Source organism: Lactuca sativa, chromosome 1 (genome assembly GCF_002870075.4).
Source record: "Lactuca sativa cultivar Salinas chromosome 1, Lsat_Salinas_v11, whole genome shotgun sequence".
Classification (NCBI taxonomy): Eukaryota; Viridiplantae; Streptophyta; class Magnoliopsida; order Asterales; family Asteraceae; genus Lactuca; species Lactuca sativa.
This window is the reverse complement of record NC_056623.2, coordinates 150,769,478-150,797,467: the sequence shown is the minus strand read 5'-3', so window position 1 is coordinate 150,797,467 and position 27,990 is coordinate 150,769,478. Positions and strand designations below refer to the sequence as shown.

Sequence of the window (27,990 nt, the reverse complement as noted above, 5' to 3'; positions counted from 1 at the left end):
TTGTCTGACATGCCCTTTTTGTCCTTGGGAGTCTGATTCTTGGCCTTTTTGGCATTCCAATCACCATTGCGTGAACGTGACCTCGAAGGATTTCTTTTAGAAAATCTCCCCCTTGGCACGTTCTTCCAACCTTGTTCATAATAGGGAACATATGAACGATGTGGACAATTTTTAGCAATGTGACTGGGTGTTCCACATTGGAAACACGTTTGTTTCTTCACATGGAAGTTGTTGCTGCCCATCCCAGGTTGCGTGACCATGCCTTGTCTCAGATTCTTTCCACGGGCACACTTACAGCAAGCAGTCTGTTTAACTTGTTCTGGTGGCTTATATTTATGAGTAGTTGGATTAATCGAATTTAAATTTAAATTAACATCACCACAAGTTTTTGAAAACAAAATCAACATACTTAGTGTCTTGGTTCACACAATTATTAGAAACATCAGGAAACAAAATATTAGTTTTTGAAGAATTTCCCACAAAACGAGAATTATCTTTGTTTTTCTCGCACCCGTCTTGCACTGTTACTTTCTCTGCACATGAAGTAGAAACATCAATATCGTTCACCTCAACACTTTTAGTGGGGCAAACTGTTCAGTCTTAACTAAAATTGATACAGGGGCTGGCCATATTGGGCAGGTTTTTCTATTTCTATAGTCTTAAAGGCATAAACATAATTATCATTAAAAGGAGGTGGAACACTATGCTACCCTAAGCCATTTTCTAGTTATCTTTCCATTTCAATTGTCTTTCTATCATAGATTCAACTATCTCACTTACACATCAAATTACTTAAAGTTAAATTTAGCATCTTGAAATTTAGCTTTTAACACATCAAGTTCAACAGTTAAGTTGGCAATTTTCTCTTTGGAAAAATGATAATCTTTAATTCTAATTAGGTCTTTATTTTGTGCTTCTAGTTTTTCTTTAAGATGCTTGTTTAATTTCTTAATTTCATAGATTTCATTTTTAAGATCAAAAACTTCTCTAACTAATAACTCATTTTGCTCAAGATATTTATTAACTTTATCTTCACAGGACTAAGAGCCTGAGGTTTCACTAACCTCCTTGGTACTAAAAGTGGTGATTGAACTGTTGTAAGAGCTCATTATTTACCAACAGTAAAAATCCAATTGTGCAATTTGATTTTGACCGAAGACCAAAAATAAATGCTCTTTGACCGAAAACACCAATAGTCAACACCCTGTTGACCGAGAACCTTGAAGGGCAACTCTTTGACCGAAAGGCCTGACTGAAAATAGTTGACCCATAACAATATATCTTTCCTGAGAACTCTTCCAAGCCGAGAACCCTATATCTTGTTACCGAGAACATTATTCAGCCACTGAGAACAGTAAAACCCAACCGAAATCAAGGTTTTGATCGTGTTTCCATATCCAATGAATCCCAAATTTGGTAATTTACCAAAAACGATCTCTAACGTAATATCCTCCAAAAATAGTGAAGAACTCTAAGAAAATGATGAACACGAAGAAGAAGAACAATTATTTTCATCAAAAAAACTAAAAAACTCCAAAACAAAAAACTTCAAGAAACGGTGCCAAATCGATTGATATTAATCCTTGCTATGATACCAATTGTAAAACCTTGATCTAGGTATCAATCCAAATCACTAGATTGGTGTGGAATTTCAAACAAGTGAATGACACATATTGTAAATATAAAATAAGAATACAATGTTGAATCTTCAATACACACTATATTAATCTATAATCTGGTACATAAGACTCTATATGTCTCTCGTCTCTCTCTATCTCTCTCAAATCTCGAAATCAACAACTAGAATGACTAACTCAAAACACGGCTGAATCAATACAATATATATACCTAGACCTAATTACAAAGTCCCAGCCTAAAGCCCAACCAAAATCACTTAATGATTTTGGTCCAAACACCACCGAATTCATGGTGTTTTTGGTCCTAGAACGAGAACTCTAAAAGCTATGTAAATTAAAGTATAAACCACAAATCATGTCCCAACAAGAAACCTAATCCAATAGGATTTCATCATGAATTTACCCCAGACTACGGGTGGAGTGGATTCGATCTCGGTCATCGTGGATCGGTTGACCTAGAGCACATATTTCATTATGATTCAGGAGAGTATTTCTACAGAAAAAATTGGCTGAGATTTATATCAGGGAGGTTGTGGAATGTCATGGGGTGCCGGTTCCGGTGGTTTTTTGACAGAGTTGTCCGATTTACTTCCAGGTTTTTGAGGAGGTTTCATGACGAGTTGGGCACTCGTCTCCATTTCAGCACAACATTTCATTAGTAGAACGATGGTTATAGCGAGCGGACTATTCAGCCCCTAGAGGATATGCTGCTAGCGTGTGTTTTGGATTTTGGTGGGACTTGGGATACATATCTTCCTTTAGTGGAATTTTCGTATAACATCAGTTATCATGCTAGCATTGATCGCCCTCCTTTTTAGATGCTCTACGAGAGGAAGTGTAGGACCCTGATTTGTTGGGGCGAGGTTGGTCAGTGGGTTATGGGGAGTACCGAGGTGCTAATCAAGACCACTGAGCTGATTCGGCGAGTTCGGAGTGAGCTCCAGATAGCTCAGAGTCGGTAGAAGATTTATGTCGATATTCGCCAATCAGATTTAGAGTTCAGGTGGGGGATATGGTTCTCCTGAAGGTGTCACCATGGAAAGGTGTCATCTGGTTTAGGAAGCTGGGCAATCTGGGACCCAGGTATATCGATCCGTTTAGGGTTTTGGCCCGGATGGACCGGGTTGCTTATCATTTAGATCTTCTGGATAAGCTCAGTCAGATCCATAGCACATTCCATCTCTCTGAGTTGCGGAAGTTCTTAGTGTATGATTTTATAGTGGTACATTGGAGGATATTCAGGTAGATGACCGCCTGAATTATATTGAGAGACCGGTGGCGATTATGGATCGAAAGACGAAAACCTTGAGGAAGTAGGTTGTAGTGTTTGTGAAGGTGCAATGGCAGCACCGAAAGGGTTCAGAGTGGATTTGGGAGTCGGAAGATGAGATGAGGGAGAACTATCCGGAGTTATTTGGAGTAGCAGACTTCGAGGACGAAGTCTGATTCAAGAGGGGGAGAATTGTAACACTTGAATTGGGATATTTTTCTTTTAGCCCTTTTTATTTCAAATTATTGCAATTTGTTCCTTGGGGTTAGTACGCGGGGCGTACTGCATGGTACGCTTAGCATACTAAGGGGAGGTTTGATCGCGGAGTCGAGCCTTGTATGCTGAGCATACAAGGATTTAATGAAACTCTTATTTTAGGGTGTTGCACCCTATATACCCTCCTTAGGTCCCTAGGGCTGTTCTCTTTACTAGTCTTCATACCTCCTAAACCTTAAATTTAAACCCTTAGCCATCATTTTCGATTCTTTGAGCTCTTGAGAAGAATTTGGTGCTTATTTTGCTCGTTTTGAAGGGATAGAAGAAGGTTGAAAGTGCATTGCTTAGTGTGAAGCTTAGAAATCCAGAATCAACACTCATTTTGCAAGTCTTATGAGGTATAAAGTTCATACCTTGTCTGCTCTTTGCTTAGATCTCTTCATGTTATGGTTTTATGCTTCTTTGTCCTTTTTTGGTTGGTCTTGATGGGTTAAGGTCGTTTTAGAAGCTAAATGTTGTAGATTTGGATGTTTGGAGGGTTCCTTAGGCTTAAAGGTGCAAAATTTATGGTTTTTATGGTCTCATGCATGCATTAAGTCCTTTATTAAGCTCTTTTGAGCTCTAAGAGCCTCATTAAGCCATGCATGCATGTAAAGTTGGCAACTTTATGTGATAAACCATCTTAAGGAAGTTAGATCTTAGTTTGGATAGAGGTCTTAATTGATTAAGAGTTGGAAAATGGACGTTGGCTAAATGGAGGAGTACGCTAGGCATACAAGCCTGTATGCTTAGTATACAACCCCTAAAGCGAGTACACCGCGCGTACGTGCTGAGTATGCCCCGCGTACTCAGCAGGATGGGATTCGGATGCTTAGGCTTCATTTTGAGCCATTTTTGGATTTTGATGCTTAGAGCCTTTTGGTCCATTAGGTTTTTGGGCTGATGCTTGTTTTGGGTTTGCTTGGAAAAGTCCCATTAAAGATATTTGGGCCCAATTTGGAAAGTTGGGCCATAATTGGGCTTGGTATGATTATTTTGGAATTTTGGGCTTTTGGACAATTTGGATTGGGCTTGGTCCTTGGGCCAAACATAGGGAAGGATAAAAATGTGTTTTACCCTAGTCTAGACTCTTTATGTGAATTGGGATCCAATTATTGATTGGGTGATTATTTTGGTATTGATAGTGTGGGGATTTTAGCAAGCCAATATCCAAAGATTCTTTATGTGAGAGTTGAAAGTGCGAGGTGAGTTTTCTCACTGTGTTTAGCGGTTCGAAGGCACTAATACTGGCCCATGATTTTGTTATGTTAGGATGCTAGATGTCTGAGTGACCCTTGCATGTGTTATGTACTTTTAGGCTTACCGGGCAGGGCCCGATGACCATTTTGTATTCTATTTATCTTTGTGATTATTGCATTTGTATGTGTTTTTGTATTATATTTTTATATGTATGGTGGGCGGAGCCTGATCTATATACCGAGCGAGGCTTGATGTCGGGCGGGGCCCATTATGTGTTTATTATGTATGGTATGTGGTATTTTAGGGAACTCACTAAGCTTTGTGCTTACGGTTTTCAGTTGATTTTTCAGGTACTTCTAGTTCCAAAGGGAAGAGCTCGGGATGATTGCAAAACACACACCACTCGTTTCCACATCATTGTGATTTATTATGATATTGAGGATGTACTGATACATTTGATAATCTTGTTTTTATAACAATGTATTTGGTTGTTGTTTTATTAATCTAAACATTAAAAATTTCGGGTCTTATTTTTTGGACATTACAAATCTTGCAGTCGCTTTTCATGCTCAATGCCATGTTAATACATCTACTCCGGATTGGTACGTTGATTCTAGGGCCACTTCCCATATGACACCATCTCAAGAACATGTTACTAATCCGATTCCATACTTGGGTAATGCCAAGGTTACTAATGCTAATGGTAATGTTCTACTTATATCTCATACGGGTTCATCTATGATATCTAATGTTCATTTGAAAGATATTTTGATTGTTCCTAATATTGCCAAGAATCTTTTATCTATTAATAAATTGAGAACCGAGAACCGATAATCCTGTGGACATTGTGTTTTCTCAATCATTTTTTCATATTCAGAATCGAATAACCAAATAGGTTTTAGCCCGGGGAAGATGTGAGAATAGGTTATACGTTCTTCATGATGGACACAATGCTTTGATGGCGGTTTCAAAATCTAGGTCAAAGGCTTCTTATGAACTATGGCATAGCCGATTAGGGTATGTTGCTTTTGAAACAATTTTGCTTTTAAATAGTTTGGGACATTTATTTGGTACATCTTTGTACCAAAACCAATTTTTTGTTCTTCTTGTCAACTTTCAAGAGGACATTGTTTGCAATTTGATTTAAATGATAAACGTTCGTTATATCCATTGGATTTAGTATATTGTGATTTATGGGGACCTTCCCCAGTTTCTTCCATGGATGGCTATCGGTATTATGTGGTTTTTGTTGATGATTATTCAATATTTTCTTGGTTTTATTCTTTAAAAAACAAATCCGTTTTTTTTTTTTTTTTTTTTTTTTTTTTTTTTTTTTTTTTCCTGTTTTAACAATCTTTATGAAGTTTGTCCAGACTCAGTTCTCTAGAAAAATTAAAATCATCCAAAGTGATGACGGAACAAAATTTGTGAATCACAACGTACGCTCTTTATTTGAAGCTAATTGTACATTTCAACGTCTTTATTATCCTTGCACTCGACAACAAAATGGTAGGGCGGAAATAAAGCATCGTCATATTGTAGAAAGTAGACTGACAATGATTTTTAATAGTCATATTCCCAATGCTTATTGGGTTGGCACCTTTAGCTCGGCCGTCTACATTATAAATCAGCTACCTACTAATGTTTTGGATGGCAAATCACCATTTGAGTTATTATTTTTTCAAGTACCACACTACTCTAATTTTCGTGCTTATTGTTTCACTTGCAGCCCCAACTACAATAAATACTTTATAATATACTTTCGTTGCACTTGGATGCTCATGTTGTTTGGATCCTCTCACTTCTATTCAAATTGGGTATGCTTCAGTTACCTCCACTAGGCCTATTTCAATTGAAGAACCTGTCTCATCCGTTCCACTCGTCAACCAGGACCTACCGGCCTTTGATCCAACACCTAAGCCCACTATTGCTGATCCAGCACCCGCTCCTACTACTATTGTTGACAACTCTCTACCTGTTAACCCGATGATCACCCGTGATGGAGATAGAATTTTTAAATTGTGTCATCAGGTTGATTTAGCCCATCTTGACACTTACCGCCTTTATTCGGCTCTTTTTGCATCTCATGATCCCAAAGGATTCAAGTTGGCATCCAAAAATCGAAAATGGATGTTAGCAATGCACGAAGAAATAGATGCTTTCTGACAAAATGAAACATGGTCAGTTGTTCCTAGACCTCAATCGGGAAATGTGGTTGGATGAAAATGGATTTTTTGCACTAAGCATAATTCTAATGGCACAATTGAGCGGTATAAAGCTCGCCTTGTGGCTTAACGCTTTACATAGATTCTGGGCCTCAATTACTCTCATACTTTTAGCCCGATTGTGAAAGCATCAACCGTTCAAATTGTTCTTTCATTAGTGGTAATTCATCATTGGAAACTACATCAACTTGATTTAAAAAATACATTCTTGCGCAACCATTTAAGTGAGACTGTTTTTATGGAGCAACAACCAGGATTTGTTGACACTCAGGTTTCCGATCACGTTTGTCGTCTAGATAAGGCCTTATATGGGCTTAAACAAGCTCCTCGAGCTTGGTTTCAACGACTTAGTGCTTTTCTACTAAAATGCCTTCTCATGTAGTGCACTGACACCTCTTTATTCATCTTTAAGCACGACTCTTGTATCATGTATCTTCTAGTTTATGTTGATGACTTTATTTTAACAGGCAATCAAGAATCGATGATTACTTCCTTTATAGATCGATTGCATAATGAATTCTCAATAAAGGATCTTGGTGACTTGAATTATTTTCTGCGACTAGAGGTGGCCTACACCAATGATGGCCTATTCTTATGTGTGTCTCAATATGCTCGTGATATACTTGACCGCGTTGATCTTCTAGATGCAAAACTGATTCACACATCCTTGGCTCCTCACGAGTCGTTCACTACGCTAGTGTTCCTTTCAAAGATCCTACACTTTACTGGTCTCTTATGGGGTCCTTTCAATATTTGACGATCACTAGACCAGACATCTCCTATTCCGTGAATCAAGTTAGTAAGTTTTTACAAGCTACAACAGTCTCTCACTTTCAAGGGGTCAAACGTATTCTCCGATATGTGAAGGGTTCTCTTTCATTTAGTCTTTACTTCACTAAATCAAAGACATCCTCCATCATTGGCTATTCTGATGTCGATTGAGCTCGATGTGTTGAGACTAGACGCTCCACGTATGGCTACTCAATCTTCTAGGTGGAAATCTTGTCTCATGGAGTGCAAAGAAACAATCTGCCGTTTCTCGTTCAAGTTATGAATCAGAATATAGAGCTATGGCAAACAAGGCAGTCGAGATCGTTCAGATAAGTCATCTACTTCGCGAGTTCCATGCATTACCTCCAGATCATCCAACTTTATTACGTGACAACATAAATGCTTTCTTTCTTAGCCAAAATCCGGTCTCACATAATCGGGCTAAGCATACTGATTTAGATTATCATTTTATTCGTGAGTTCGTTGCCTCAGGCAAACTCTATAGAAAATTTGGTCCAACCAACCTTCAGATGGCAGATAGCTTTATCAAGAGTCTTCCTCGACCTCAACTTGAGTTCTTTTGTTCCCATCTTCGTCTAGGACCACCACCTTTTCGCTTGAGGGGGGGGGGGGGGGGGGGGGTATTAGTGATAAATAAGCATTTGCAATATTTAAGTGTGTATTATGCAATTATCCTTTTCTCTTGTACCCAATGTGTAAATTATTGTTTTATAAATATATTATGTCTCCACCTATTTTGGTGTCGAGATTTTCCAAGATCATAGTTTTTTACACATTTAACAAAAAATGGACTAATAACAAAAGAAGATATTTTTAAAGTTTTACATGATAAATTGAAATTTGTATAATTATCCCAACAACTTACTCATAATAATATTAACTAGTAAATTGTCCCAATAGTGAGAATAATCTATTTTGTAAGTTGAATTTTAACAATTGTATTATATTTGTTCCTAGATAAATATAGAAGGTTGGTGCCACTACTACTAATTAACTTCAATTTATACCGTTAAATGAAAACGGATTATATGGGACTGAACTCATATATAGGAAACTTACATAACAATAAGTACGAAAATGTACATAAAATCTACGTCGAATGTAAGTAAATTTGAATTTATACCGACATTGCAACATATACATAAAAATAAATAAATAAGATTATTTTTGTAAGTTAACGGACGAAAGTTCAAATAAAAAAAAATCATATTATATGTGATACATAGGAAAGGTACATAAAAATAAAAACAAAAACGCTAAAAATAATAATAAAAAAATGTATGTCGAAACCTAGAGAAGCTTGACTAAAAGTTTAAAATGAAAGGCGTTAAAGTGACATTAAAAAAAATAGAAGGATGAAAAATATAATTTTATAAAATATTTAAAAAATAGAAGATAAAATATGCTATTTATAAAAATGAAGAGGTTGCAAACGGTCAATAGAAACTTTCACCCACGTTGCAAATTGATATATAGTGTAATATATTGAAATATTGATTAGCAATTGGTTATTAGAATAATAAAAATAAACATAACGTGATGCCCTCTCCACAACCCAACGTTCTGTCTTTCCTCTCTCGCCTCTCCCTTTCTTCCTCGTTGACTCACCGTATACTCGGCAAATTCCCGTCTTTCCTTCTGTAGTTTTTTTCTCGTCATCCTTCTTTGTCGCGTCGCTGTTGGTTTATTAGCTATTCTCGCCGCTTCAGGTCCCCCTGTAGCTCTATAGGCAGGGAACTATGAAGGCATTCTTATAAGGTATTGTAGGCAATTTTATCTTATTAATCGTATATCACATCATAATCATTTGTTTGTTCATTAGCAGGGGATTGAAATTTCGATTATCTCAGTCACTTTTTTTCAGTTTGTATTTCAGTCAGTGTACTACAGAGTCCAACATGTACTTCTTTTAATTCCTTTATATCTTCTAATTCACAAACACGATTCTCTACGTATGATTCTTTGTGATCCTGAACTGTAAGCCTAACACTGATAATGAACAAGCTTAAATTTTCGACTGAATAATGGTAAATTGACTGGTGATGTTCCCCTTATCACTTTTTCACTTAAGTCACGTTTGTCACATAATCAACCCTTCATTGACATGCTCATATATAGTTGCACCAGAAGAGGAAACTCGGATAATATCTACTTTTGAATACGATAACTTTTGGCCAGTTTCTCATTTGCGTGCTTGGGCATACCGTTGATAGTCTTTTCATATGAGGTTGTAGTTAAAACTCAGGTTAGGTTAACTTGAACTCCTGTTCCCGGGGGGGGGGGGGGGGGGGTTCAAAGAAAAGTCGACACATCTTTTTCAAAAAGAAGATGCTACTGACAATTGATAGTAATATGTATATATATTTGTGTATCAAGTGCATTTACCTATGAAGATTCATGTACCATAGACTTTGTAATTAAAAGTTAATATGCAGTGTGACTTGTTAGTTTCAAATTCATATTATTTGGATAGATCAATTCAAATTTCAAAAGATTGTTCTTTAAACGCTACACTTAAAATTCACATGGAAAAGTTTGGAGGTGCATATGTATTGCTTTTTAAGCACTTCAATTTTTTTATTTTGTAGAATATAAGGTATCATTATTGAGGTTTAAATTGTTGATTATACTTAAGTTCTGAAGCTAATAATAATTTGGATTTTCAGTAGAGACATTATGTATTGGATCCTGAGATTGAGGCAGAGGTGAGGAAAGCGTGGGTTTAAAAACATAACAACACAATACTTACTTTTTGAGAGACACAAGAGATAAACGGTGAAATCAATTGATAATTGATGATATCTGGAGTAAGAGTTTTGAACTTATTGGGATACACCCACATATAAGGAGAAACAAGAATTAAATACACAAAATCGTGGGGAGGGCGAACGGTCCTCTACCCATAACTCATCATGGTTGTTCTCTCTGATCTTTCAGAAGGATCTTCATCTTCTTCATCAATTCAATGTCATAGATATGACGTGTTTTTAAGTTTTAGAGGTCTTGACACTCGTCATAGTTTCACAAATCACCTTTATAATGCCCTCGTGCATGCCAATATCACTACCTTCTTGGATGATGAAGAGATTGAAACAGGGGAAGATCTTAAACCAGAATTGGAGAGTGCAATTAAAGCATCTAGGGCTTATGTTATTGTGTTGTCCAAGCATTATGCCACTTCAAGGTGGTGCCTTGATGAGTTGGTGCTAATCCTTGAGCAACGAAGGACATCCAACCTTGTTGTAATCCCCATCTTTTATCATGTTGCACCCACCGATGTCATGAAGAAAGAAAGTAGTTTTGGAGATGCCATGACTAAGCATAGACGGATGATGGAGGCAGAGACAAATGCAGATAAAAGAAGTAAATGGGCTCAAAAGATAGACCTATGGAATAAAGCGCTTTCGGAAGTTGTAGATTTGAAAGGGATGGTTGCAAATGGCAGGTAACCACTTTGTTACCCATATTTCCATACACCTTTAATATTAATTAATTAGCACATGAAAAGTCAATATCATCTTTTTTCCTTATGAATTTCAATACATTTCTTCATAAATAGGCATATTTTTTATGTATTTAAATTTGGATGTCTTAAGTAAATTCTAGTTGCTGAATCTATGTTTTGCAATTACGTGATTTCATAAATTAATTCACTATTTGTGAGACATGTATGCCATAGTTGTTGATTAAAACAAAATGTTAAATACGAATGATTAAATAATAAGTTTTTGGAATTTGGAATTTGAAATAAATGAAAATTATCAGAAAAAAATATAAAAAAACATGCAAAAAAATAAATATAAAATAAAATTATGTGCTTAGCTGTTAGACCCATGTACTAAATAGGTTAATTATAACAAAATGTTGAATACGAAAGTTTAAACTCTAAATTTATTTGAAAAGAAAATTGAAATTTCAAATTTCAAATTAATAGTCATATTGATATGTTTAATTTATGAAAACTAAATTAATGATATATTGAAAAATTAAAAAATAAAGTAAATGACAAATGTAAAATAAATATTTCAAAATTATGACAAAATGAAATATGGTTAATTGAATGAGAGAACAAAATGTGACAAAATGAATTTTATTTGTTAGTATAGATATATGTAGGTTGACCATTCAACTTGCTGTGCATTTAGTATTTTGTTATAAATAAATTCATTTAGATAATCCATTTAATGATGTTTATATGCTTTTAATTCGACAAAACTGCAAAAATGGTCCCTGTGGTTTCTTATTTTATGTGGTTACGGTCCAAACGTTTGAAAAGTTGCAGATTTTGTCCTTTTCAACAAGTTTTGTTGTGGTTTTGGTCTCTCGTCTGCTAGTTGGCTGTTAACTTCCTTAAAATGACAATTTTACCTCCAGGGACCATTTTTGCAGTTTTGTCTTTTACCATACTATAAGGACCATTTTTGCATACATTCTTTTTTATTTTATTGAAGTATTATTTATGAATAGATATTATTTTTAATATATAATATTATATATTAATAAATATTCTTTTATTGGATTACTAATTTATTTTAGTTGATTTCGTTTATTTTTTTTGTTGGAATAATTATTTTTTATTGAATTATTATACATCAATACATATAGTTTTTAATAAATAATATTTATATCATAATAAATATTATATTATTGGATTATTAATTTTTTAGTTAATTTTTGTAATTCCTTTTTTTTAATTATTTTTATTGGATTATTACTTTTAATTTATTATTTTATTCATATACTAAATATCGTTTTATTTGGATTATTAATTTATTTTAGTTAATTCTATTTTAATTTTTTTTTTGTCGAAGTAATTTTTTTATTGAATTATTATAAATCAGTACATATAGTTTTTAGTATATAATATTTATATCATAATAAATATTAGATTATTGGTTTATTATTTTCTTGCAGTTAATTTTGTAATTTCTTTTTTTAAACTATTTTTATTGGATTATTACATTTAATTTATTATTTTCTTCATATACTAAATATTATTTTATTGGATTATTAATTTATTTTTAATTTATAATAATACTTCTCGTTAATTTTATTGGTTCCACCACAAAATCGTGGGATACGCCAAATCGTCGTCTCTCATCATCGAAATCGTTAGGACCACTTCCAAACACTTTCATTTCATGTAGCTTATAATGAGAAACCATAGGGAAAATATCACCACCATCACTCGGTCACCACCACCACTTATAATTGTTATAGGGGTTTGTTGTGCAATATGTGGGATATGAAGGATTCCACTGGATTATGAAGTGGTTGTCGCAGGTGGCTACCAGCGTTTGCTGGGTGGAATAGGATAGGGTATCTATTGAACCTCCGATGTAGGTGTTTGGAGGTGAACCTGCCAATTTTTAAGGATGATAAGTGATACTTTTATGTATTTCGGCAACTTTGTAGTGCTAATAAAATTAAAAACAATTAATAGTATACATTAAAAATAAAATAAAAATCCAACACGATAATATTTATTATCTTAAAAAAATAATAAATTTAAAAGTAATAATTCAATAATTTAATAATTCGAAAAAACAAAAAAGAAATTACAAAAGTTAATAATCCAATAATGTATTATTTATTATAATATAAATATTATATATTAAAATTAATATTTATTGATATATAATATTCTAATAAAAAATAATTGCTCCAACAAAAAAGAAATTATAAAAAGAATCAACTAAAAGAAATTAATAATTCAAAAAAAATATTGTTTTGTTATATATAATAATCCCATAATATAATATTTATTATGATATAAATATTATATATTAAAAACTATATGTACTGATTTATAATAATTCAATAAAAAAGAATTACCTCGACAAAAAAAAATTTAAAAATAGAATTAACTAAAATAAATTAATAATAAAAAAAACAATATTAATATATGAATAAAATAATAAATTAAAAGTAATAATCCAATGAAAAATAATTAAGAAAAGGAATTACAAAAATTAACTAAAATAAATTAATAATCCAATAATATAATATTTATTATGACATAAATATTATTTATTAAAAACTATATGTATTGATATATAATAATTCAATAAAAAAGAATTACTCCAACAAAAAAAAATTAAACGAAATCAACTAAAATAAATTAATAATCCAATAAAAGAATATTTATTAATATATAATATTATATATTAAAAATAATAGCTATTAATATATAATAATTCAATAAAATAAAAAAGAATGTATGCAAAAATGGTCCTTATAGTATGGTAAAAGACAAAACTGAGAAAATGGTCCCTGGGGTAAAATTGTCATTTTAAGGAAGTTAACAGCCAACTAACAGATGAGGGACCAAAACCACAACAAAACTTGTTGAGAATGACCATATCTGCAACTTTTCAAATGTTTGGACCGTAACCACATAAAATGAGAAACCACAGGGACCATTTTTGCAGTTTTGTCTTTTAATTCGTAAACCACATTTAAGATGGTTTTAATTTTACTAGTTTTTATATCATTCTACTTACTACCTTCAAATCTACTCTAATAAATAAAAATATTTTTTTGTCACATGTCACATTCTCATTTATTTTGCTGCATGTCATTTTATGGTTATTTTAAATAATTTTTTTTCCACATATCATTTTATGGTTTTTTCTATTCTAAAATATTCTATATAATATTTAAATATAATAATTATAATAAATATAATAATAAATGCATATCAACTTCATTAATTGACTTTCTTTCTAATTTCTAAATTTCTAAATTAAAACTACATTAGTTTCTTTATTTATCTATCTAAATTATTTATTTAAAATTAAAAGAAAAAAATACTTTAATTTTAATAATTGAATATTTTCCTTATTTTTCTTATAAATTTAAACTTTTCAAATGTTTAGAATTTTATATTTAATTTTCATCATAAACGAACTCATGTAATACATGGACGTTACACTTAGTTAGGGCTGTTCAAAAAAATCCGATATCCGATATCCGATCCGAAAATTTAAAAATCCGATCCGATATTATCCGAAAATTTCGGATATCCGAAAAATTCGGATATCCGAAAAATTCATACTGAATCCATTACTACCTCTTATCATTTTCAATTCACTATACATATTTTAAAAGTAAGTTTTAATTCACAAATCGTAGCTTTGTTATATATTCAATTTATTTGTAAGCATTTTAAAAGTGGTTTTTCATTGACTACATGAAGTTTATTTAGTGAAAGGTAGGAAATGTTTGAAAATTAACCAAAACTGTTTGGAAACGATTGGAAGCTTTGTAGTGATAAATGGATCTTTGGATACTATGCATTAATGATGAAGAAAAACATTAACATTTTATGTGTATAGTATTTTTGAGTTTATATACTATTTAAGTTCATACAATTAGTCTACTTTATGCTAAAAGGTTTATTTATAGTTGTTTTATTGGTTGAGAAATAATAGCAAGATAAAATTTTCGGATACCCGTACACCTATCCGAATCTGTATCCGAAAATTCGGATATCCAAATTTCGGGTATCCGAAATTTCGGATACGGATACGGATATCAATATCTAGTATCCGAATTTTTCGGATATCCGCATTTGAACACCCCTAATAATTGATTAATAGTTTTGATTTTTTAATATCAAAGTTAAATTAGTTTTATAATTGTGATTCTCACGGGTTATAAACTAATCATATAATATGTTATTATGATATATAAATGTTATTGTAAATAGCAAAGGCTAGCTATAACCATTCAGTGACATCTGATTCACGCAATACCACATGGATATTTGGTTTTGATGGTTTTGTACAAACAAAATAATATTTGGAATCTTGTATTACATTGATAGCTCTGGTCTTATTATAGATAATAATTATCACTTTGCATATTAGATGCTTATATGGGTAGAAGTGAATATATGATAATGTTTATGGTCGGAAAACTTAATTAAAGAACATGATAATATGAATTATGATATAACCTTGATTTAGATTTTTCTAAAAACTAAATCTCCAGTATGCCATGTTAGTTTTTCTGGATTATATTTTTTGGTTCTTACTAAAATCAAATTTCAGGCTAGAGGTGGAGCTTATTGACGAAATTGTTAATGAAATCTTTCGTAGATTACACATATCCTCAAGGATGCCACTTCCACACCTTATTGGGATGGAAAATTCCGTTAAATTTGTCACCTCATGGTTGAAAGATGCCTCTTTACATACAACAAATATACTTACTCTATTCGGTTTTGGTGGGATCGGGAAGACGTCTTTAGCCAAATATGTCTATGTGCTACATTCTCATGAATTTGCCACAAGCGGATTCATTGAAGATATCACTAGGAGATGTGACGAAAAATCTAATGGAATGTTTGATGTACAAAAGCAACTCTATGATGACATTTCAAAACCAATTTCAGTTGAAGTTCATGATAATTCTTTATACACATCAATGATAGCAAATGTACTAGCAAAAAAAAAAATGTTTTTAGTTCTAGATGATATTAGTACACTCACCCAACTCGATAGCTTACTTCGAAGTGAAGGTTTTCATGCAGGAACCAAAATACTGATAACAACAAAAGACTCATGGTTGACAAAGAGTTGTGCACTATTCAAAACGAACATAAAACCCAAACATGCAATGTACAAGCTTAAAGGCTTATCTGAGATCGATTCACAAAAACTTTTGTGTTTTCATGCATTCATGTGCAACGATCCCAAGGAGGGTTACGAAGAGATGTCAAAAGAGCTAGTGAAGTATTGTGAAGGACATCCAATGGCTCTTGAAGTTTTGGGGAAGTGTCTACATAATCGAGATCTAATTTACTGGAAGGGGTACATAAAAGGGCTAAAGAAAGAAAACGGCCCCCCTATAAGTAATGTCTTGAGAATGAGCTTTGACTCTTTGTTGTTCAAAAATGATAAAGACTTGTTTAAGCATATTGCTTGTTTTTTTGTTGGAATGGATAAAGATGTTACTAAAACAATATTAGAGGCATGTGATATAGACACAAGATCTGGGTTCACGAATCTTATTGACAAATGCCTCCTTAGTTTGAGATGGAATAATGAATTGATGAATATCGAATTAATTATGCATCAATTGGTTCAAGAGATGGGAAGATTCCTAGCACGTAAAGAAGCACTTGACAATCCATGGGAACAAAGTCGATTATGGTGTCATGAGGAGTCACTCAAAATGCTGAAAGAAAAAAAGGTTAGAGGCCATATATATATATATATATATATATATATATATATATATATATATATATATATATATATATATATATATATATATATATATATATATATATATATATATATATATATATATATTAAACCATTTTATATTTCTAAATACATTTCTATTACATTTAAAAATATTCTTTCATCCCCTTTCTTATTAGGGTATAGAAAATGTTCTAGGCCTTGCCCTTGACATGAGAATGCATGAGAAAGAGACCTTAAATGGATCATCTGCTTTGAAAACAAATGTATTGAGTAAGATGGATAGGCTAATGCTTCTACAACTCAATTATGTGCAAATAACCGGCTCATACAAGAATTTTCCAAAAGAATTAAGATGGTTGTGTATGCATGGGTTCCCTTTGAAGTCTATACCTTCAGACTTGCCAATGGAAAATCTGGTTGCTCTTGACATGTCATATAGTAATATAGAATCATTTGGAATTTGTTACAGTTATCCACAACGACTTCATAAGAGGCTAAAGGTAAATTATATCCATTTATTACTTTTATATTTGAGTTGATAATATTCACTACTATTCTAACTTATCTCAATTTTAGCAATTGATTGGATCATGCTCAAAAGAAAAAAGGTTGCTCGGATCGTTGAAGATTCTTAATTTAAGTTTCTGTGAACAACTCCATACTCTTGGTGGCTTTAGCCACTTCCCTAAACTTGAGAGGTTAATACTTAGAGGTTGCATTGGTTTGCTTGAGGTTTGTGAGTCAATTGATCAATGCGTTGAACTTGTCCTCATTGACATGAGCTACTGCAACAAGCTTGAAAAGCTTCTAAGAAGCATAGGCTTATTGAAGAAGGTTAAAACATTGTTGCTAAAGGGATGTAGTCTCGGTGAATCTCAAATCAAGATTAGAGATACAAATTCAATGATACAACTCAAGAGTAGCATTGGCACAAACACAAAGACATCTTCCTCTGTGGTTCTTGAGGCTATACCAAGTGATTTGAAGTTCTTTACGATTCCTTTACCAAGATCTTTAGTAAGGTTGTCACTTGCCGATAACAATTTGTCGACTGAATCCTTTCCCGTGGACTTTAGTTGCCTAGTCATGCTAAAGGAGTTATATTTAGACTACAATCCTATTGTTTCGCTGCCGAGTTGTGTGAGAAGCCTTCCTATGATTGAGATACTCAGTATGGTAAACTGTAATATGTTGATGTCGGTCGAGCATCCTCCACATACACTAAGATTTATGCAACTCTATAATGATTCTAATAAGCCTATGCTACGAAAAGTTGTATTTGATCCTGAAATGTCCCATTTCGAGCTTGTAATAAACCGGAATTTGTTAGCATCTTCTTCATTTGAAATTAATGGCTTAGTCAAAATACAATCAATGGAAGGTGTTGAGGAAACGGTATTACGTGCACTGGGTTGGACGAAGCTAGACTTTCTTATTGGAAGGCGCTTAGGAACTTATTTTGACGGTAGAAGAGAGGAATCTGAAATCCAGGTTTGCTCTAGTCAACTATATGTCTCTGTGAATATCTATGCATATATAATTATTGTGGTGATTAATGAAGGTGGTTGTATTTGGCAGATGTTTTATGAATTTGGAATATTCAGCACAATCTATGGAGGTGAAGAGATGCCGAATTGGATTACGGAGAAAAGCATGGGCCCATCAATATCATTTACCATCCCATCATCTCCTAACAACCTCAAAGGATTGAATTTCTGTTGTGTGCTGACATGTGGATCTATAGAGGATGAGTTCCTTGGTGTTCCGGTTATCATAACTAGTAATATAACACAGAACCGCACCTGGATATATGAACATTACATTGACAGATTATTTAATGTCGGTGTAAAGTCTTTAACATTGTTAAGCCATTGGATGTTTGGGATAAATGAGATGGAATGTGGTGACAAAGTTACTATTGCTGTGACGTGGAACCCATTACTTTTTGCTAATGAAGTTACAAAGGAGTGTGGGGTTAGTTTTGTGTATGATGATGGAGACACAGATGGAGAAGATGCGTTGTCTTATTACAAGTCATGGAATCACATTATTGGTGGAGATCTCACAGGATTTCAGGTAACAACCGGAGAATACATCCTAAACAGAAGCCGAATGCCACTACCTTACATTGACAAGAATCTACTCAAATATGATAATTGTATGGAGAAGGCGCCCTGAATGTTAAGGTAGATGTCATTCTTAAATATTAGTGTTGATCTACCACTGATAATAACTAAATGATAGTGATTTAGTAATATATAATTCATGTTTTGATTTATTGCAATCATCGTCAAATCTTAATCTATTTCTTTTCATTAGATAAGCTATTGTACTTCAGAGCTTTTTCTCAAAGGAAGTTTGGCATAATGGAGGATGGCCACTAAGGTACTTTCATACCAACCCCCTGAAACAGACTTACACTTCTGACTCACATGACCTTTGCTCTCATCTACAGCTTTTCGATTTAATGCGTTTTTCTTTTAGTTCGTTTTTATGTTTTCTAATTAAAATAAAGGTACTTTTTGTTTTGGTGTTATATTGTCCTAAAGAGTGGATCTTCCAAACGTTCATGATCAAGATTTTTCCAATAATGGGCTCGATCTTTTTAATTAATTATGCATATTTATCTCGCTCCCCAAAAAATAAAGTCTATTGCACAACATAATTGATCATATTACACTTATTTTGGTGGTAATAAACTGGTTCTTGTGCACAATGTTTATTAATATATACCGCTAAAAAAATATGTCATTTAGTGGCACACAAAATGTGCCACTAAAAACCTCAAAAAATGCCACTAAAGGCATCCCAAAGAATCCGCGGCACACATAATAAGTGTCATTAGAAACGTTCCGACTAAAACCTTATAATGACACTTTTTATGCCACTGCCGGTTTTAGGCTTTTAGTGGTCCTTTTTTGTTTGTCACAGTAAAATAAAAGTTTTTTTTTGTGTTTGTGCCATTGAATGCTAATATGATTGAAGAAATCATGCTACTTTTAGTTGCATATTGAATGCCATTGAATGCTATTATGATGGAAAAATAGTAATATTTCACCTAATAAGAGTCACGTAATAGAAGTCAAAAACTCACAAATTAATAATATAATATTCTTCTCTTAGATTCTTTACAACCTCATTCCAAAAGGGTGAAATCAAGCATCACCAAACTTAGGGGTGAGCATGGTGCGGTTTTAAGGCCAAACCGAACCACAAACCGTATGGTGCGGTTTTTGCATTCTTAAAACCGTTGGGTGCGGTTTTGCAACGGTTCGGTTTTACGGTTTTTAAATGCGGTTTCGGTTTGTATCGGTGCGGTTTCGGTTTTAAACCATGTCTAAACTTTGATGCAGTTTTTTATGTTTATTGGTACGGTTTTTTAAAGCGTAAGACCATGTGACTACTCTCACAAACTAATTAATAATCGAAGGTTGGTTAACTTTGTCTTAATTTGTTACAATCTTATTACACATGTCGATTAGTACATTTGGTTAACAATAGAAAATTTGTTTTGTACCCCATATAGTCTTACACAAAAACAAAGTAAACATATAATAAATATATTATCGTTTATAAGTATTTTAAATAGCATGTATATAATATATATTAATTGATTTATTAATATACATGCTTGCGGTGCGGTTCGGTTTTTGCGGACCGGTTTTTTGGATAAAAACCGCACCGCACCGTTGACCTTCGGTTTTTGCAAAAATTAAATCTGCACCATTGGGTTTTGCATCGGTTTCGGTTTTTCTGTTGCGGTTTATTGCGGTTTTATCGGTTTTTCTTTAGTCGGTTTGGTTTTTGGTCACCCCTAACCAAACTTATCTTTTACAAGAACCTAATTAGTTACTTTAAGGGAGTTCATTCAAAATAAAATTAAACATTAATATAACAAAAAATGGAATTCAACAAATTTTGTTACATACGGAGAACAAGAACACATGTCTGAAATGTGGATATTATCCATGAATGCTTTGGGGGACCTATCAAAGTTTTTGTGGGCAAATTTTAAAGGCCTAATCTCAAAGCATTAAAGATAATATGAATTAGTTTTTATTAAGTATGCCATATATACATTATGCGTTAGTTTTTTTTTAATAAATATACATGTCTTCCTAGTGATGTTCATATATTATGTGAGTACACAAGGACGGAAAGGTAAATTTATCTCACCAAGACAATCTCTAGCTCCAAGAAAGAAACCAACAACAACAAATATAATAGTGTAAAATATGTGGACGTCTAAAAGATAGATCTGCAATTCAAACATATACATTAGCATGAAGAGAAAGAAAATACAAAAGAAAGCAAAACACAAACAGAATGTTTAACTTACATAAAAAAAAAAAAAAAAAAAAAAAAAAAAAAAAAAAGGACCACAAAGCTAGCAATAGTCAAGGCATTATGGTTATCTGCCTATAAAATCATTAAAATAAATAACAAACAAATGATGTTCCAAATATGTTTTCAATATCAACAAATTTTTACAGCTTACTTTTCAATAAAAATTATGCCAAGAATATTCGTTGTCCTCTAATGTCCTATAAATGATAAAAACAAATGAAGGTAAAAATGTGGGTATAAAATATAAAAAATGATGTCTAAATTATAAAAAGAAGAAAAGAACTCACTTCTGCCACTCGAAGCAAGATGGATTGAACAAATAAGGAGCAAAAAGCCATGAAATGGCCATGAACTAACTACTAACACTTAGAAGAATGTAGCCCACTAATCCACCTTAATTATATTAAGATATATCATGAAAAATAAGAAAATAGGAAATAAAGAGTGAATATATATATATATATATATATATATATATATATATATATATATATATATATATATATCTTCATTAATGTTGATGACACGAGAGGCTTTACTAATACCACCTCGAGTTATACGGACCATTTTATCAAACACATCGGAATGTCCATAATGCATGCTAACCCTGAATATAGTTTAAAAAAAAACAAAATGACAAAATTAACCCTGGGATAAAAAAAATACTTTTTAAAAGAATTTTGAACTTACTTTAGATGACTTGCAAGAACATGTTGTCCAAGAGTTACAAAACTAGTTTCTTGATTAGACATGAAGGATGCTAAAGAAACACCGCATACATGGTTCAAAACGTTAAACTATGTATGAGTGTGTTTATGTATGATTGTGTGTATGTTGAGTAAATTATTATTTTTATTTAATATTTATACATTCCCACTACTACAAAATAACACATAGAATATCGTTAAAACGAAACATAGAATACGGTTTTGCAGCCTTAGTCTATATGGGGGTTTCCTATTCGAACATGTAATACAATACGGTTGTAAAACCGTACTCTATAATCATTATATAGTACGGTTTTCTAGATAATATAGTACAGTTGCAAAACCGTACTCTACAATCATAATAAAGTACGGTTTTTAAGATAATATGATACGGTTGCAAAACCAATACTCTATAATCATTATAAAATACGGTTTTAGGGTTTTTTAAAAATAGCCTTATTCTTTAACGAAACACATAGAATACTACTCTTTCAATGTAACCGTATTCCTTATAAAATATTTTAAAGTACGGTTTCTTATTGCCTAAGGACATTCTAAATAAATATATTTCATAAATTAAATATAATAATGACAATTTTCTATTAAAAAAAACATGTCTATAAATAATTTATACACACAAACATTTCATGAACAATCAGAATGTATATAAAAGTCAAAACAAAAGCATGATTAGTCATTAATTTCTAAAATTAACAATATCCAATTCAAACATAATTTGCAATAAACCAAATTTTTCCATCCTAATCAATGAAAATTAAATATATAAAAAGACAAATAGATGCATCTGGTAGATGTCAAACTCCATAATTGCAGCCACATACCTGCCACATAAGAGAAGAAAAGAAACTAAAAGTTGCAACTAATGAAAAAAAGGGAACATATAACTCTCATGAGAAGAAAAAACTAAGTTTATTGCAGGAAATAGCAACATAGTCATTCATTTGTTTATTAAGACATCTTACTATCATTTCTTCCTATTGTTATACATTGAGACATATATCCCATAATAGCAAGATCCTCCAAATTCAAAGTATTTTTTTACAATATATATTTTTCGTAGTTTAACGTCCTAATAAGATAAAGATTTGAAAGTACGATGCTACAGTAGGTTCATTTTTAAAAGTACAATGTCTTCATGAGTTTTTTTAGGTACAATGTTGTATAAAATGAAATGCAAGTGCAATGTTATAATAATCAAGTACATTAAAGCAAAATGGTATAATAAACAATTAGGTAAGAATAACTAACCTTTCAAAGGGGCACTTGACTCAAATACTTACTCTCAAACCTTGAACTCTACATAACGATGATTTCATTTAACACCCAATCCGGAAACGGATTTTTATCGTTCTAGTTGTTCTATATATAGATTAAAAAATAAATTATAACTTAATAAAGAATGTTTAACATATTAGACAAATTGCACAAAGATTTAAGATACTTTGTTTGGGAATTCATTTTGTCGAGTCAACACGAACTCAAACATCCATCTCATGACGTAAAAACCGCACTCCCAACCTGATGGTTGTTGGTTGCACTACAAATATGAACAATAAAGGATTAGAGAACTTTACTTTGAACCTATGGTTTTGATCTGATGATGGAACAACAGGTTCCGTGTTCCAGGTATTAGTTTTTATTAAAAAAAAATTAACAAGAAGCAGGTTCAGGGTACCCATAAAGTACTTTTACCTCAACGAGTGTCCAATTCATTGAATTTGTTGTGTCGATATCTTCCTTAAGCCTTTCCACAGCCCTAAAATGAAGATTACAAAAAAAAAAAAACATAGAAAGAAATAACAGTCGAAAATACAAAAAGATTTCTTACTCTTCGACATATTTCACGACTATGTAGTTCTCCACGGGCTTCTCATTCGGATTTTTTAGAGAATCCAAGACATACCCTATGCCTTGGTTAGGGCAGATTACTAGCAGCATCAAATGCAATCTAGTAATCTTAATACATTTTAGTATACACAATAAAGAAGTAAAGCCAATAAAAATCAAAGCAGTAAGATTCAATACCCTTGCCAATAGGGTGCGACAAAAAACTGTTTGTCTTCATGGAAGCGCATTGCATCAACAATGTAACTTACAACACCCTCACAATTTGACTCACATACCATTGCCTGAATCTCACTCCGGGAAATGAAAGCACATTTGTTCACTTTATTCCCACCACATGTTTCAAGCATTGAATGTAACATGCTACAAACCAAAACATATACATTATAAATGTAAAGACTATAAACAAAAATAATTTAAACATTATTATTTGTACTTACATTTGAAACCAAGTTATGACACTAATATCAAGCCACTGTTTACTAACAGACGTAAAATCTCCTCGGGGTAAATGTATGTTTCAATTTTCTTAGCTCCAAGGATCCCTAGTTCGGCTTCAACATAAATCGCATCATAAGGAGCTTCACAATTCATCAAATATCTATACATTCTTCTCATGAGTAGGGGCATTTTTTCTAGCTCGACTTGCTTATTAGAAGTATGTGGTATCAAACTTGCCTTTGTTGGCTGGGTCTTCTTCAGAACACCCTTTGAGATCACTTGCACACTCTTAGTTATGCGAGGTTGCTTTGTTTTTGTATGAACATTAAAAAATTGTTTGATTATCACATATTGGTACAATTTAACATATACATATAATAACTAATAAGGTTGGAGAAATTACCGAGTCGATAGCTACCGGTAGAGAGGAAACATTGTTTATCTTGTTCAACATTTGGCTTGAACTGTGAGGACTGTTAACAAGTTAGATGTTTGCGCAACTATTTATTACTCTAATACTAAAAAATGTTAATGATAATTCTATGTACCTGAATGATCTTAATTGCATTCCTTGGCCACTGAACTATACCATGAAGCACCTCATCAGCTTACTCGCTTCTTTGGTTGAGACAGGAAGAGGGATACAATCAAATTGGTCATAGATCTTGTCTATGAATACCCTCAAATGATTTGCATTTAAAGGAACCGAATGTATTTGTACATTCCCATATGGAAAGACCATCCCTTTTGCATATTTCTAGTTCATCGCGCTGTATGGTATCACTAATTCGCAAGCAGTAGGAGTCTGCAAACATATAATGTATATGTTAATATATGATCAAATATCTTGTATATAAGAAAAAAACACATGATTACCTTTATCCCATCCAACTCATCTGATACAGTCGAGACAACACTATTTTTCTTCAACACCGGACTGGTAATGTGTATGCCTTCATTCTTTGAGAGAAAATAATGCATATATGTTTTCATCTCTTCAATCTGATCATTCATCTCTTCTATCTTGGCTTCCATCATAGCCTCAACCTCGATCTTCATCTTCTCCTTAATATCTTCCAAGTTACATTTATCATGGCTCTTCCTTTTTTTCTTATCAATCATAGGCATGGATTGTCTCAAGCCAACATTGTGCCCAACAGACCTCGTACGACCTGGATGCTCGGGTCCTAACACCTCTGTAAGCACATCGGCTTCAGGTCCAGGAAACCAATCTCCATGAGATAATTGGGTATCTTTTTCAATCTGTTAGTCCAAATAAAATTGCAAGGGTAATTAAATCATAAATAGTTTTAATATAAATGATAACATTACAAAATGAATACTTAACTTACCAATTCAGATGCCAAGGATTAGAGATCAGTAGGTAACGAGTATATCCCTGTGGGATCATGTTTTAACCTAGCAAGGATAAAATTTCTTGCACGTTCACTTCTTATATTATGGAGCTCTGTTGAATCACCAGACTCCATCTCTTTTTCCCATTCAGGTTTCATAACACCATAACCACGTGGGCCTATCCGAGGCGGATACTTATTCAACTTTGTAGTCTCTGTAGCTTTGTTGCTTATTTCCTGGAAAGAAGTAGCAGAATTAGAAATATTACAATGTCCTATTATCATATAAAGAGGGGTAAAGTAAGCAAAACCTGGAAGCTCGGTGATGTTTTGAGTTGAACAAAAGCGTTCCATGTAGGCTCGTCTAGGTATGGATTTTTACCCTTCTTTAGGTATTCGGTAACAAGCCTTCTCTTGTAAGCCTTCCATGCCTGATTGCAAATTTTTAGTACTTGTTTTTTGTGCCTATCATCTTCTATATTCCAATGTTTCTGTTTTTTTACAATAAATATTAGTAACACACACACACACACACACACATATATATATATATATATATATATATGAATTAAATGAAAGTACAATTAACAGGATCATAGAAATACCTTAATGTTTTACCACAATTCATCAACTTCAGCCTTAGGAACTTCATCCCAACGCAATATGAGGATAGATATCGTCCTTACCATGACTCCACAATAATTGCTAAACAGATTGGGTAGCTCCGATATTTTGGCCTAGCTCATCAAATTCAATTTCCAAATCCACTTGGTTTTTCGGGTTTCCGCTTATCAGTTTCACACTTTTTTTTTTTTTTTTATTTGTGGTTGATCCATTGTATGCCTACAAAACCAAGTAACATAATTTCAGATATACATATTAAGGAAGTTATTGTTAATATGGTGAAGAAGAAGATGGTTTAGAAGTTGAAATAGGTGTTTGATGATGATTGTTGGCTTCTTCAAATTGAGAAGTCAACGTGCTAACTTCAGTTTAATCTCCCCAAAACAAGATATTTGTTAGGAAAGTTTGTGAATCCCCATTTTCTGTCGATTCTTCTTGTGTTTGACGAATTTCAAACAAATGCTTGACTGAAAGTTCAATCTGATCGGAAACAACATGGTTTTTGCACATCGGGCAAGTTGAATGTGAATGAAACCACATATCAATGCATTCAACATGAGACCCATGGCTACATTTTGCTAGAATTCTGAGTTTTTTCTCCTTCATCGAGCTCTAATATACAAACAGCACATTCTAATCCATCTTTGAAGTCATTCGGGTCGAACCGGAATACCAATTATAAGTTATATTTTCTGTAACAAAATACTAAATCCCTAACTTGAAAGTCAGGAGTTACAATTTGTTATATGCACAGAAACCAGGAAAGAAAAGAACTTGAAATTTTTTGATACTATCACACTAATTTGTGCCTGTATCTTGGGTTTTTTTGATGAAATGGGGGAAAATGATGATTAGAAGAATTACCTATTCTCACAAAACGATTGAACTGCTCTCTGCTTGCTTTCGTCACAGTGGTTTGCCCTTTGATGCTCTCACGGAATTTTATTTGATATCTATGGTCTCCCCGTCAACTGCATTCTCAAGCCTTAAACCTTAAAATTGAATATAGCGGGGAAAAATGCGCGCCTAAAATTGCACCTACCATGATCTAATGGATCATGAGGTACTGGTTTCTCGAAAATTAGTAGCGTTTTCCTCAAATTTTTGATCGTGGAGCAACTGGAACTCACACCCATTTTTATGTGAGTCTATGAAAATTAGCATTTTATAAAATTTATGAGTACCTTTGGCATATAAATTAAGAATCCGTATACTCATAAAGGTGTTAATGATTATAAACGCAATAAATATCCGTATGAAAGTTTATGAGGTTTTTTTTTTTTTTTTTTTTTTTTTTAAATAGCCAAGTAATCCTTATACTACATCTGTAAATATTAATATTATAAATGTATAGATACATACATATCTACATGCATACACATAAATAAATATAACATTTATAGAGCATTTTTTTAACGTAGTTTACTAAATGCAATGAAAATCATATAATATTTTAACCAAAAATACTAGAATTATTTATAACTTACCAAAATTCTCAAAATAATTTGAATCATGTTCAAGTATCTTCCATTATTTTCCATTTTAATGTCTTTTCTCAGGACGTGTTACTGTAAAAATACAAATTGTAATAATAGTTATTATAAAGTACTAAAATTTATAATCACTTTTTTTGTTTCACGACAAATAAATAGTTTATTAGCTTTCTTGCTTTCCGTTTGCGGTTTTTTGCAATCCATAATCCTTCATTGTGATTTGATCTTAAATAAGCAGTATCATCAATATTGACATTTGTAGATGGGATACTTATAGAAAATGGGGGTAGTTAGTCAAACTGATTGTATTCTTCCTCGTCCACTACATTTTCAATGCCAACTATACGCTGTTTACCATGCAAGACAATATGCCATGTCGAATCTTTTGGGTCCTCCATGAAGAATACTTGGGTAGCTTGTTTTGCTAGAATGATTGGTTCAGATGCATAACCGTCTGTGGAAAGATCAACAAGTGTGAAACAGTCATTGTCAATTTTAACACCTTGTCGATTGTTGACCCATTTACACTTCAACATTGCTATAGCAAAGGAATTATAATTCAA

The 27,990-nt window shown here is 32.7% G+C and overlaps 2 protein-coding genes and 1 long non-coding RNA gene across 3 annotated transcripts; 1 reads left to right on the top strand and 2 right to left on the bottom strand.

Moving 5' to 3' along the window:
- Positions 1-10,291: 10,291 nt before the first annotated feature.
- Positions 10,292-18,772, top strand: LOC111916445 (disease resistance protein RUN1). Its single transcript, XM_023912125.2, has 4 exons — positions 10,292-10,824; positions 15,434-16,577; positions 16,771-17,094; positions 17,171-18,772. Exons 1-4 carry the CDS (start codon positions 10,292-10,294, stop codon positions 18,770-18,772), a joined length of 3,603 nt encoding a protein of 1,200 aa, XP_023767893.1.
- Positions 18,773-22,324: 3,552 nt separating this feature from the next.
- Positions 22,325-24,737, bottom strand: LOC111916714 (uncharacterized). Its single transcript, XM_052768034.1, has 9 exons — positions 24,504-24,737; positions 24,359-24,428; positions 23,955-24,261; positions 23,695-23,877; positions 23,498-23,617; positions 23,362-23,425; positions 23,111-23,206; positions 22,918-23,028; positions 22,325-22,490 (listed from the first exon to the last, which is right to left on the bottom strand). Exons 4-8 carry the CDS (start codon positions 23,874-23,876, stop codon positions 23,020-23,022), a joined length of 471 nt encoding a protein of 156 aa, XP_052623994.1. The 5' UTR covers position 23,877; positions 23,955-24,261; positions 24,359-24,428; positions 24,504-24,737; the 3' UTR covers positions 22,325-22,490; positions 22,918-23,019.
- A 104-nt stretch (positions 24,738-24,841) lies between these two features.
- Positions 24,842-27,074, bottom strand: LOC128129870 (uncharacterized). Its single transcript, XR_008227799.1, has 4 exons — positions 26,799-27,074; positions 25,916-26,153; positions 25,308-25,801; positions 24,842-25,218 (listed from the first exon to the last, which is right to left on the bottom strand). It is a non-coding gene; the product is annotated as an uncharacterized LOC128129870 (long non-coding RNA).
- Between the last annotated feature and the right edge of the window lie 916 nt (positions 27,075-27,990).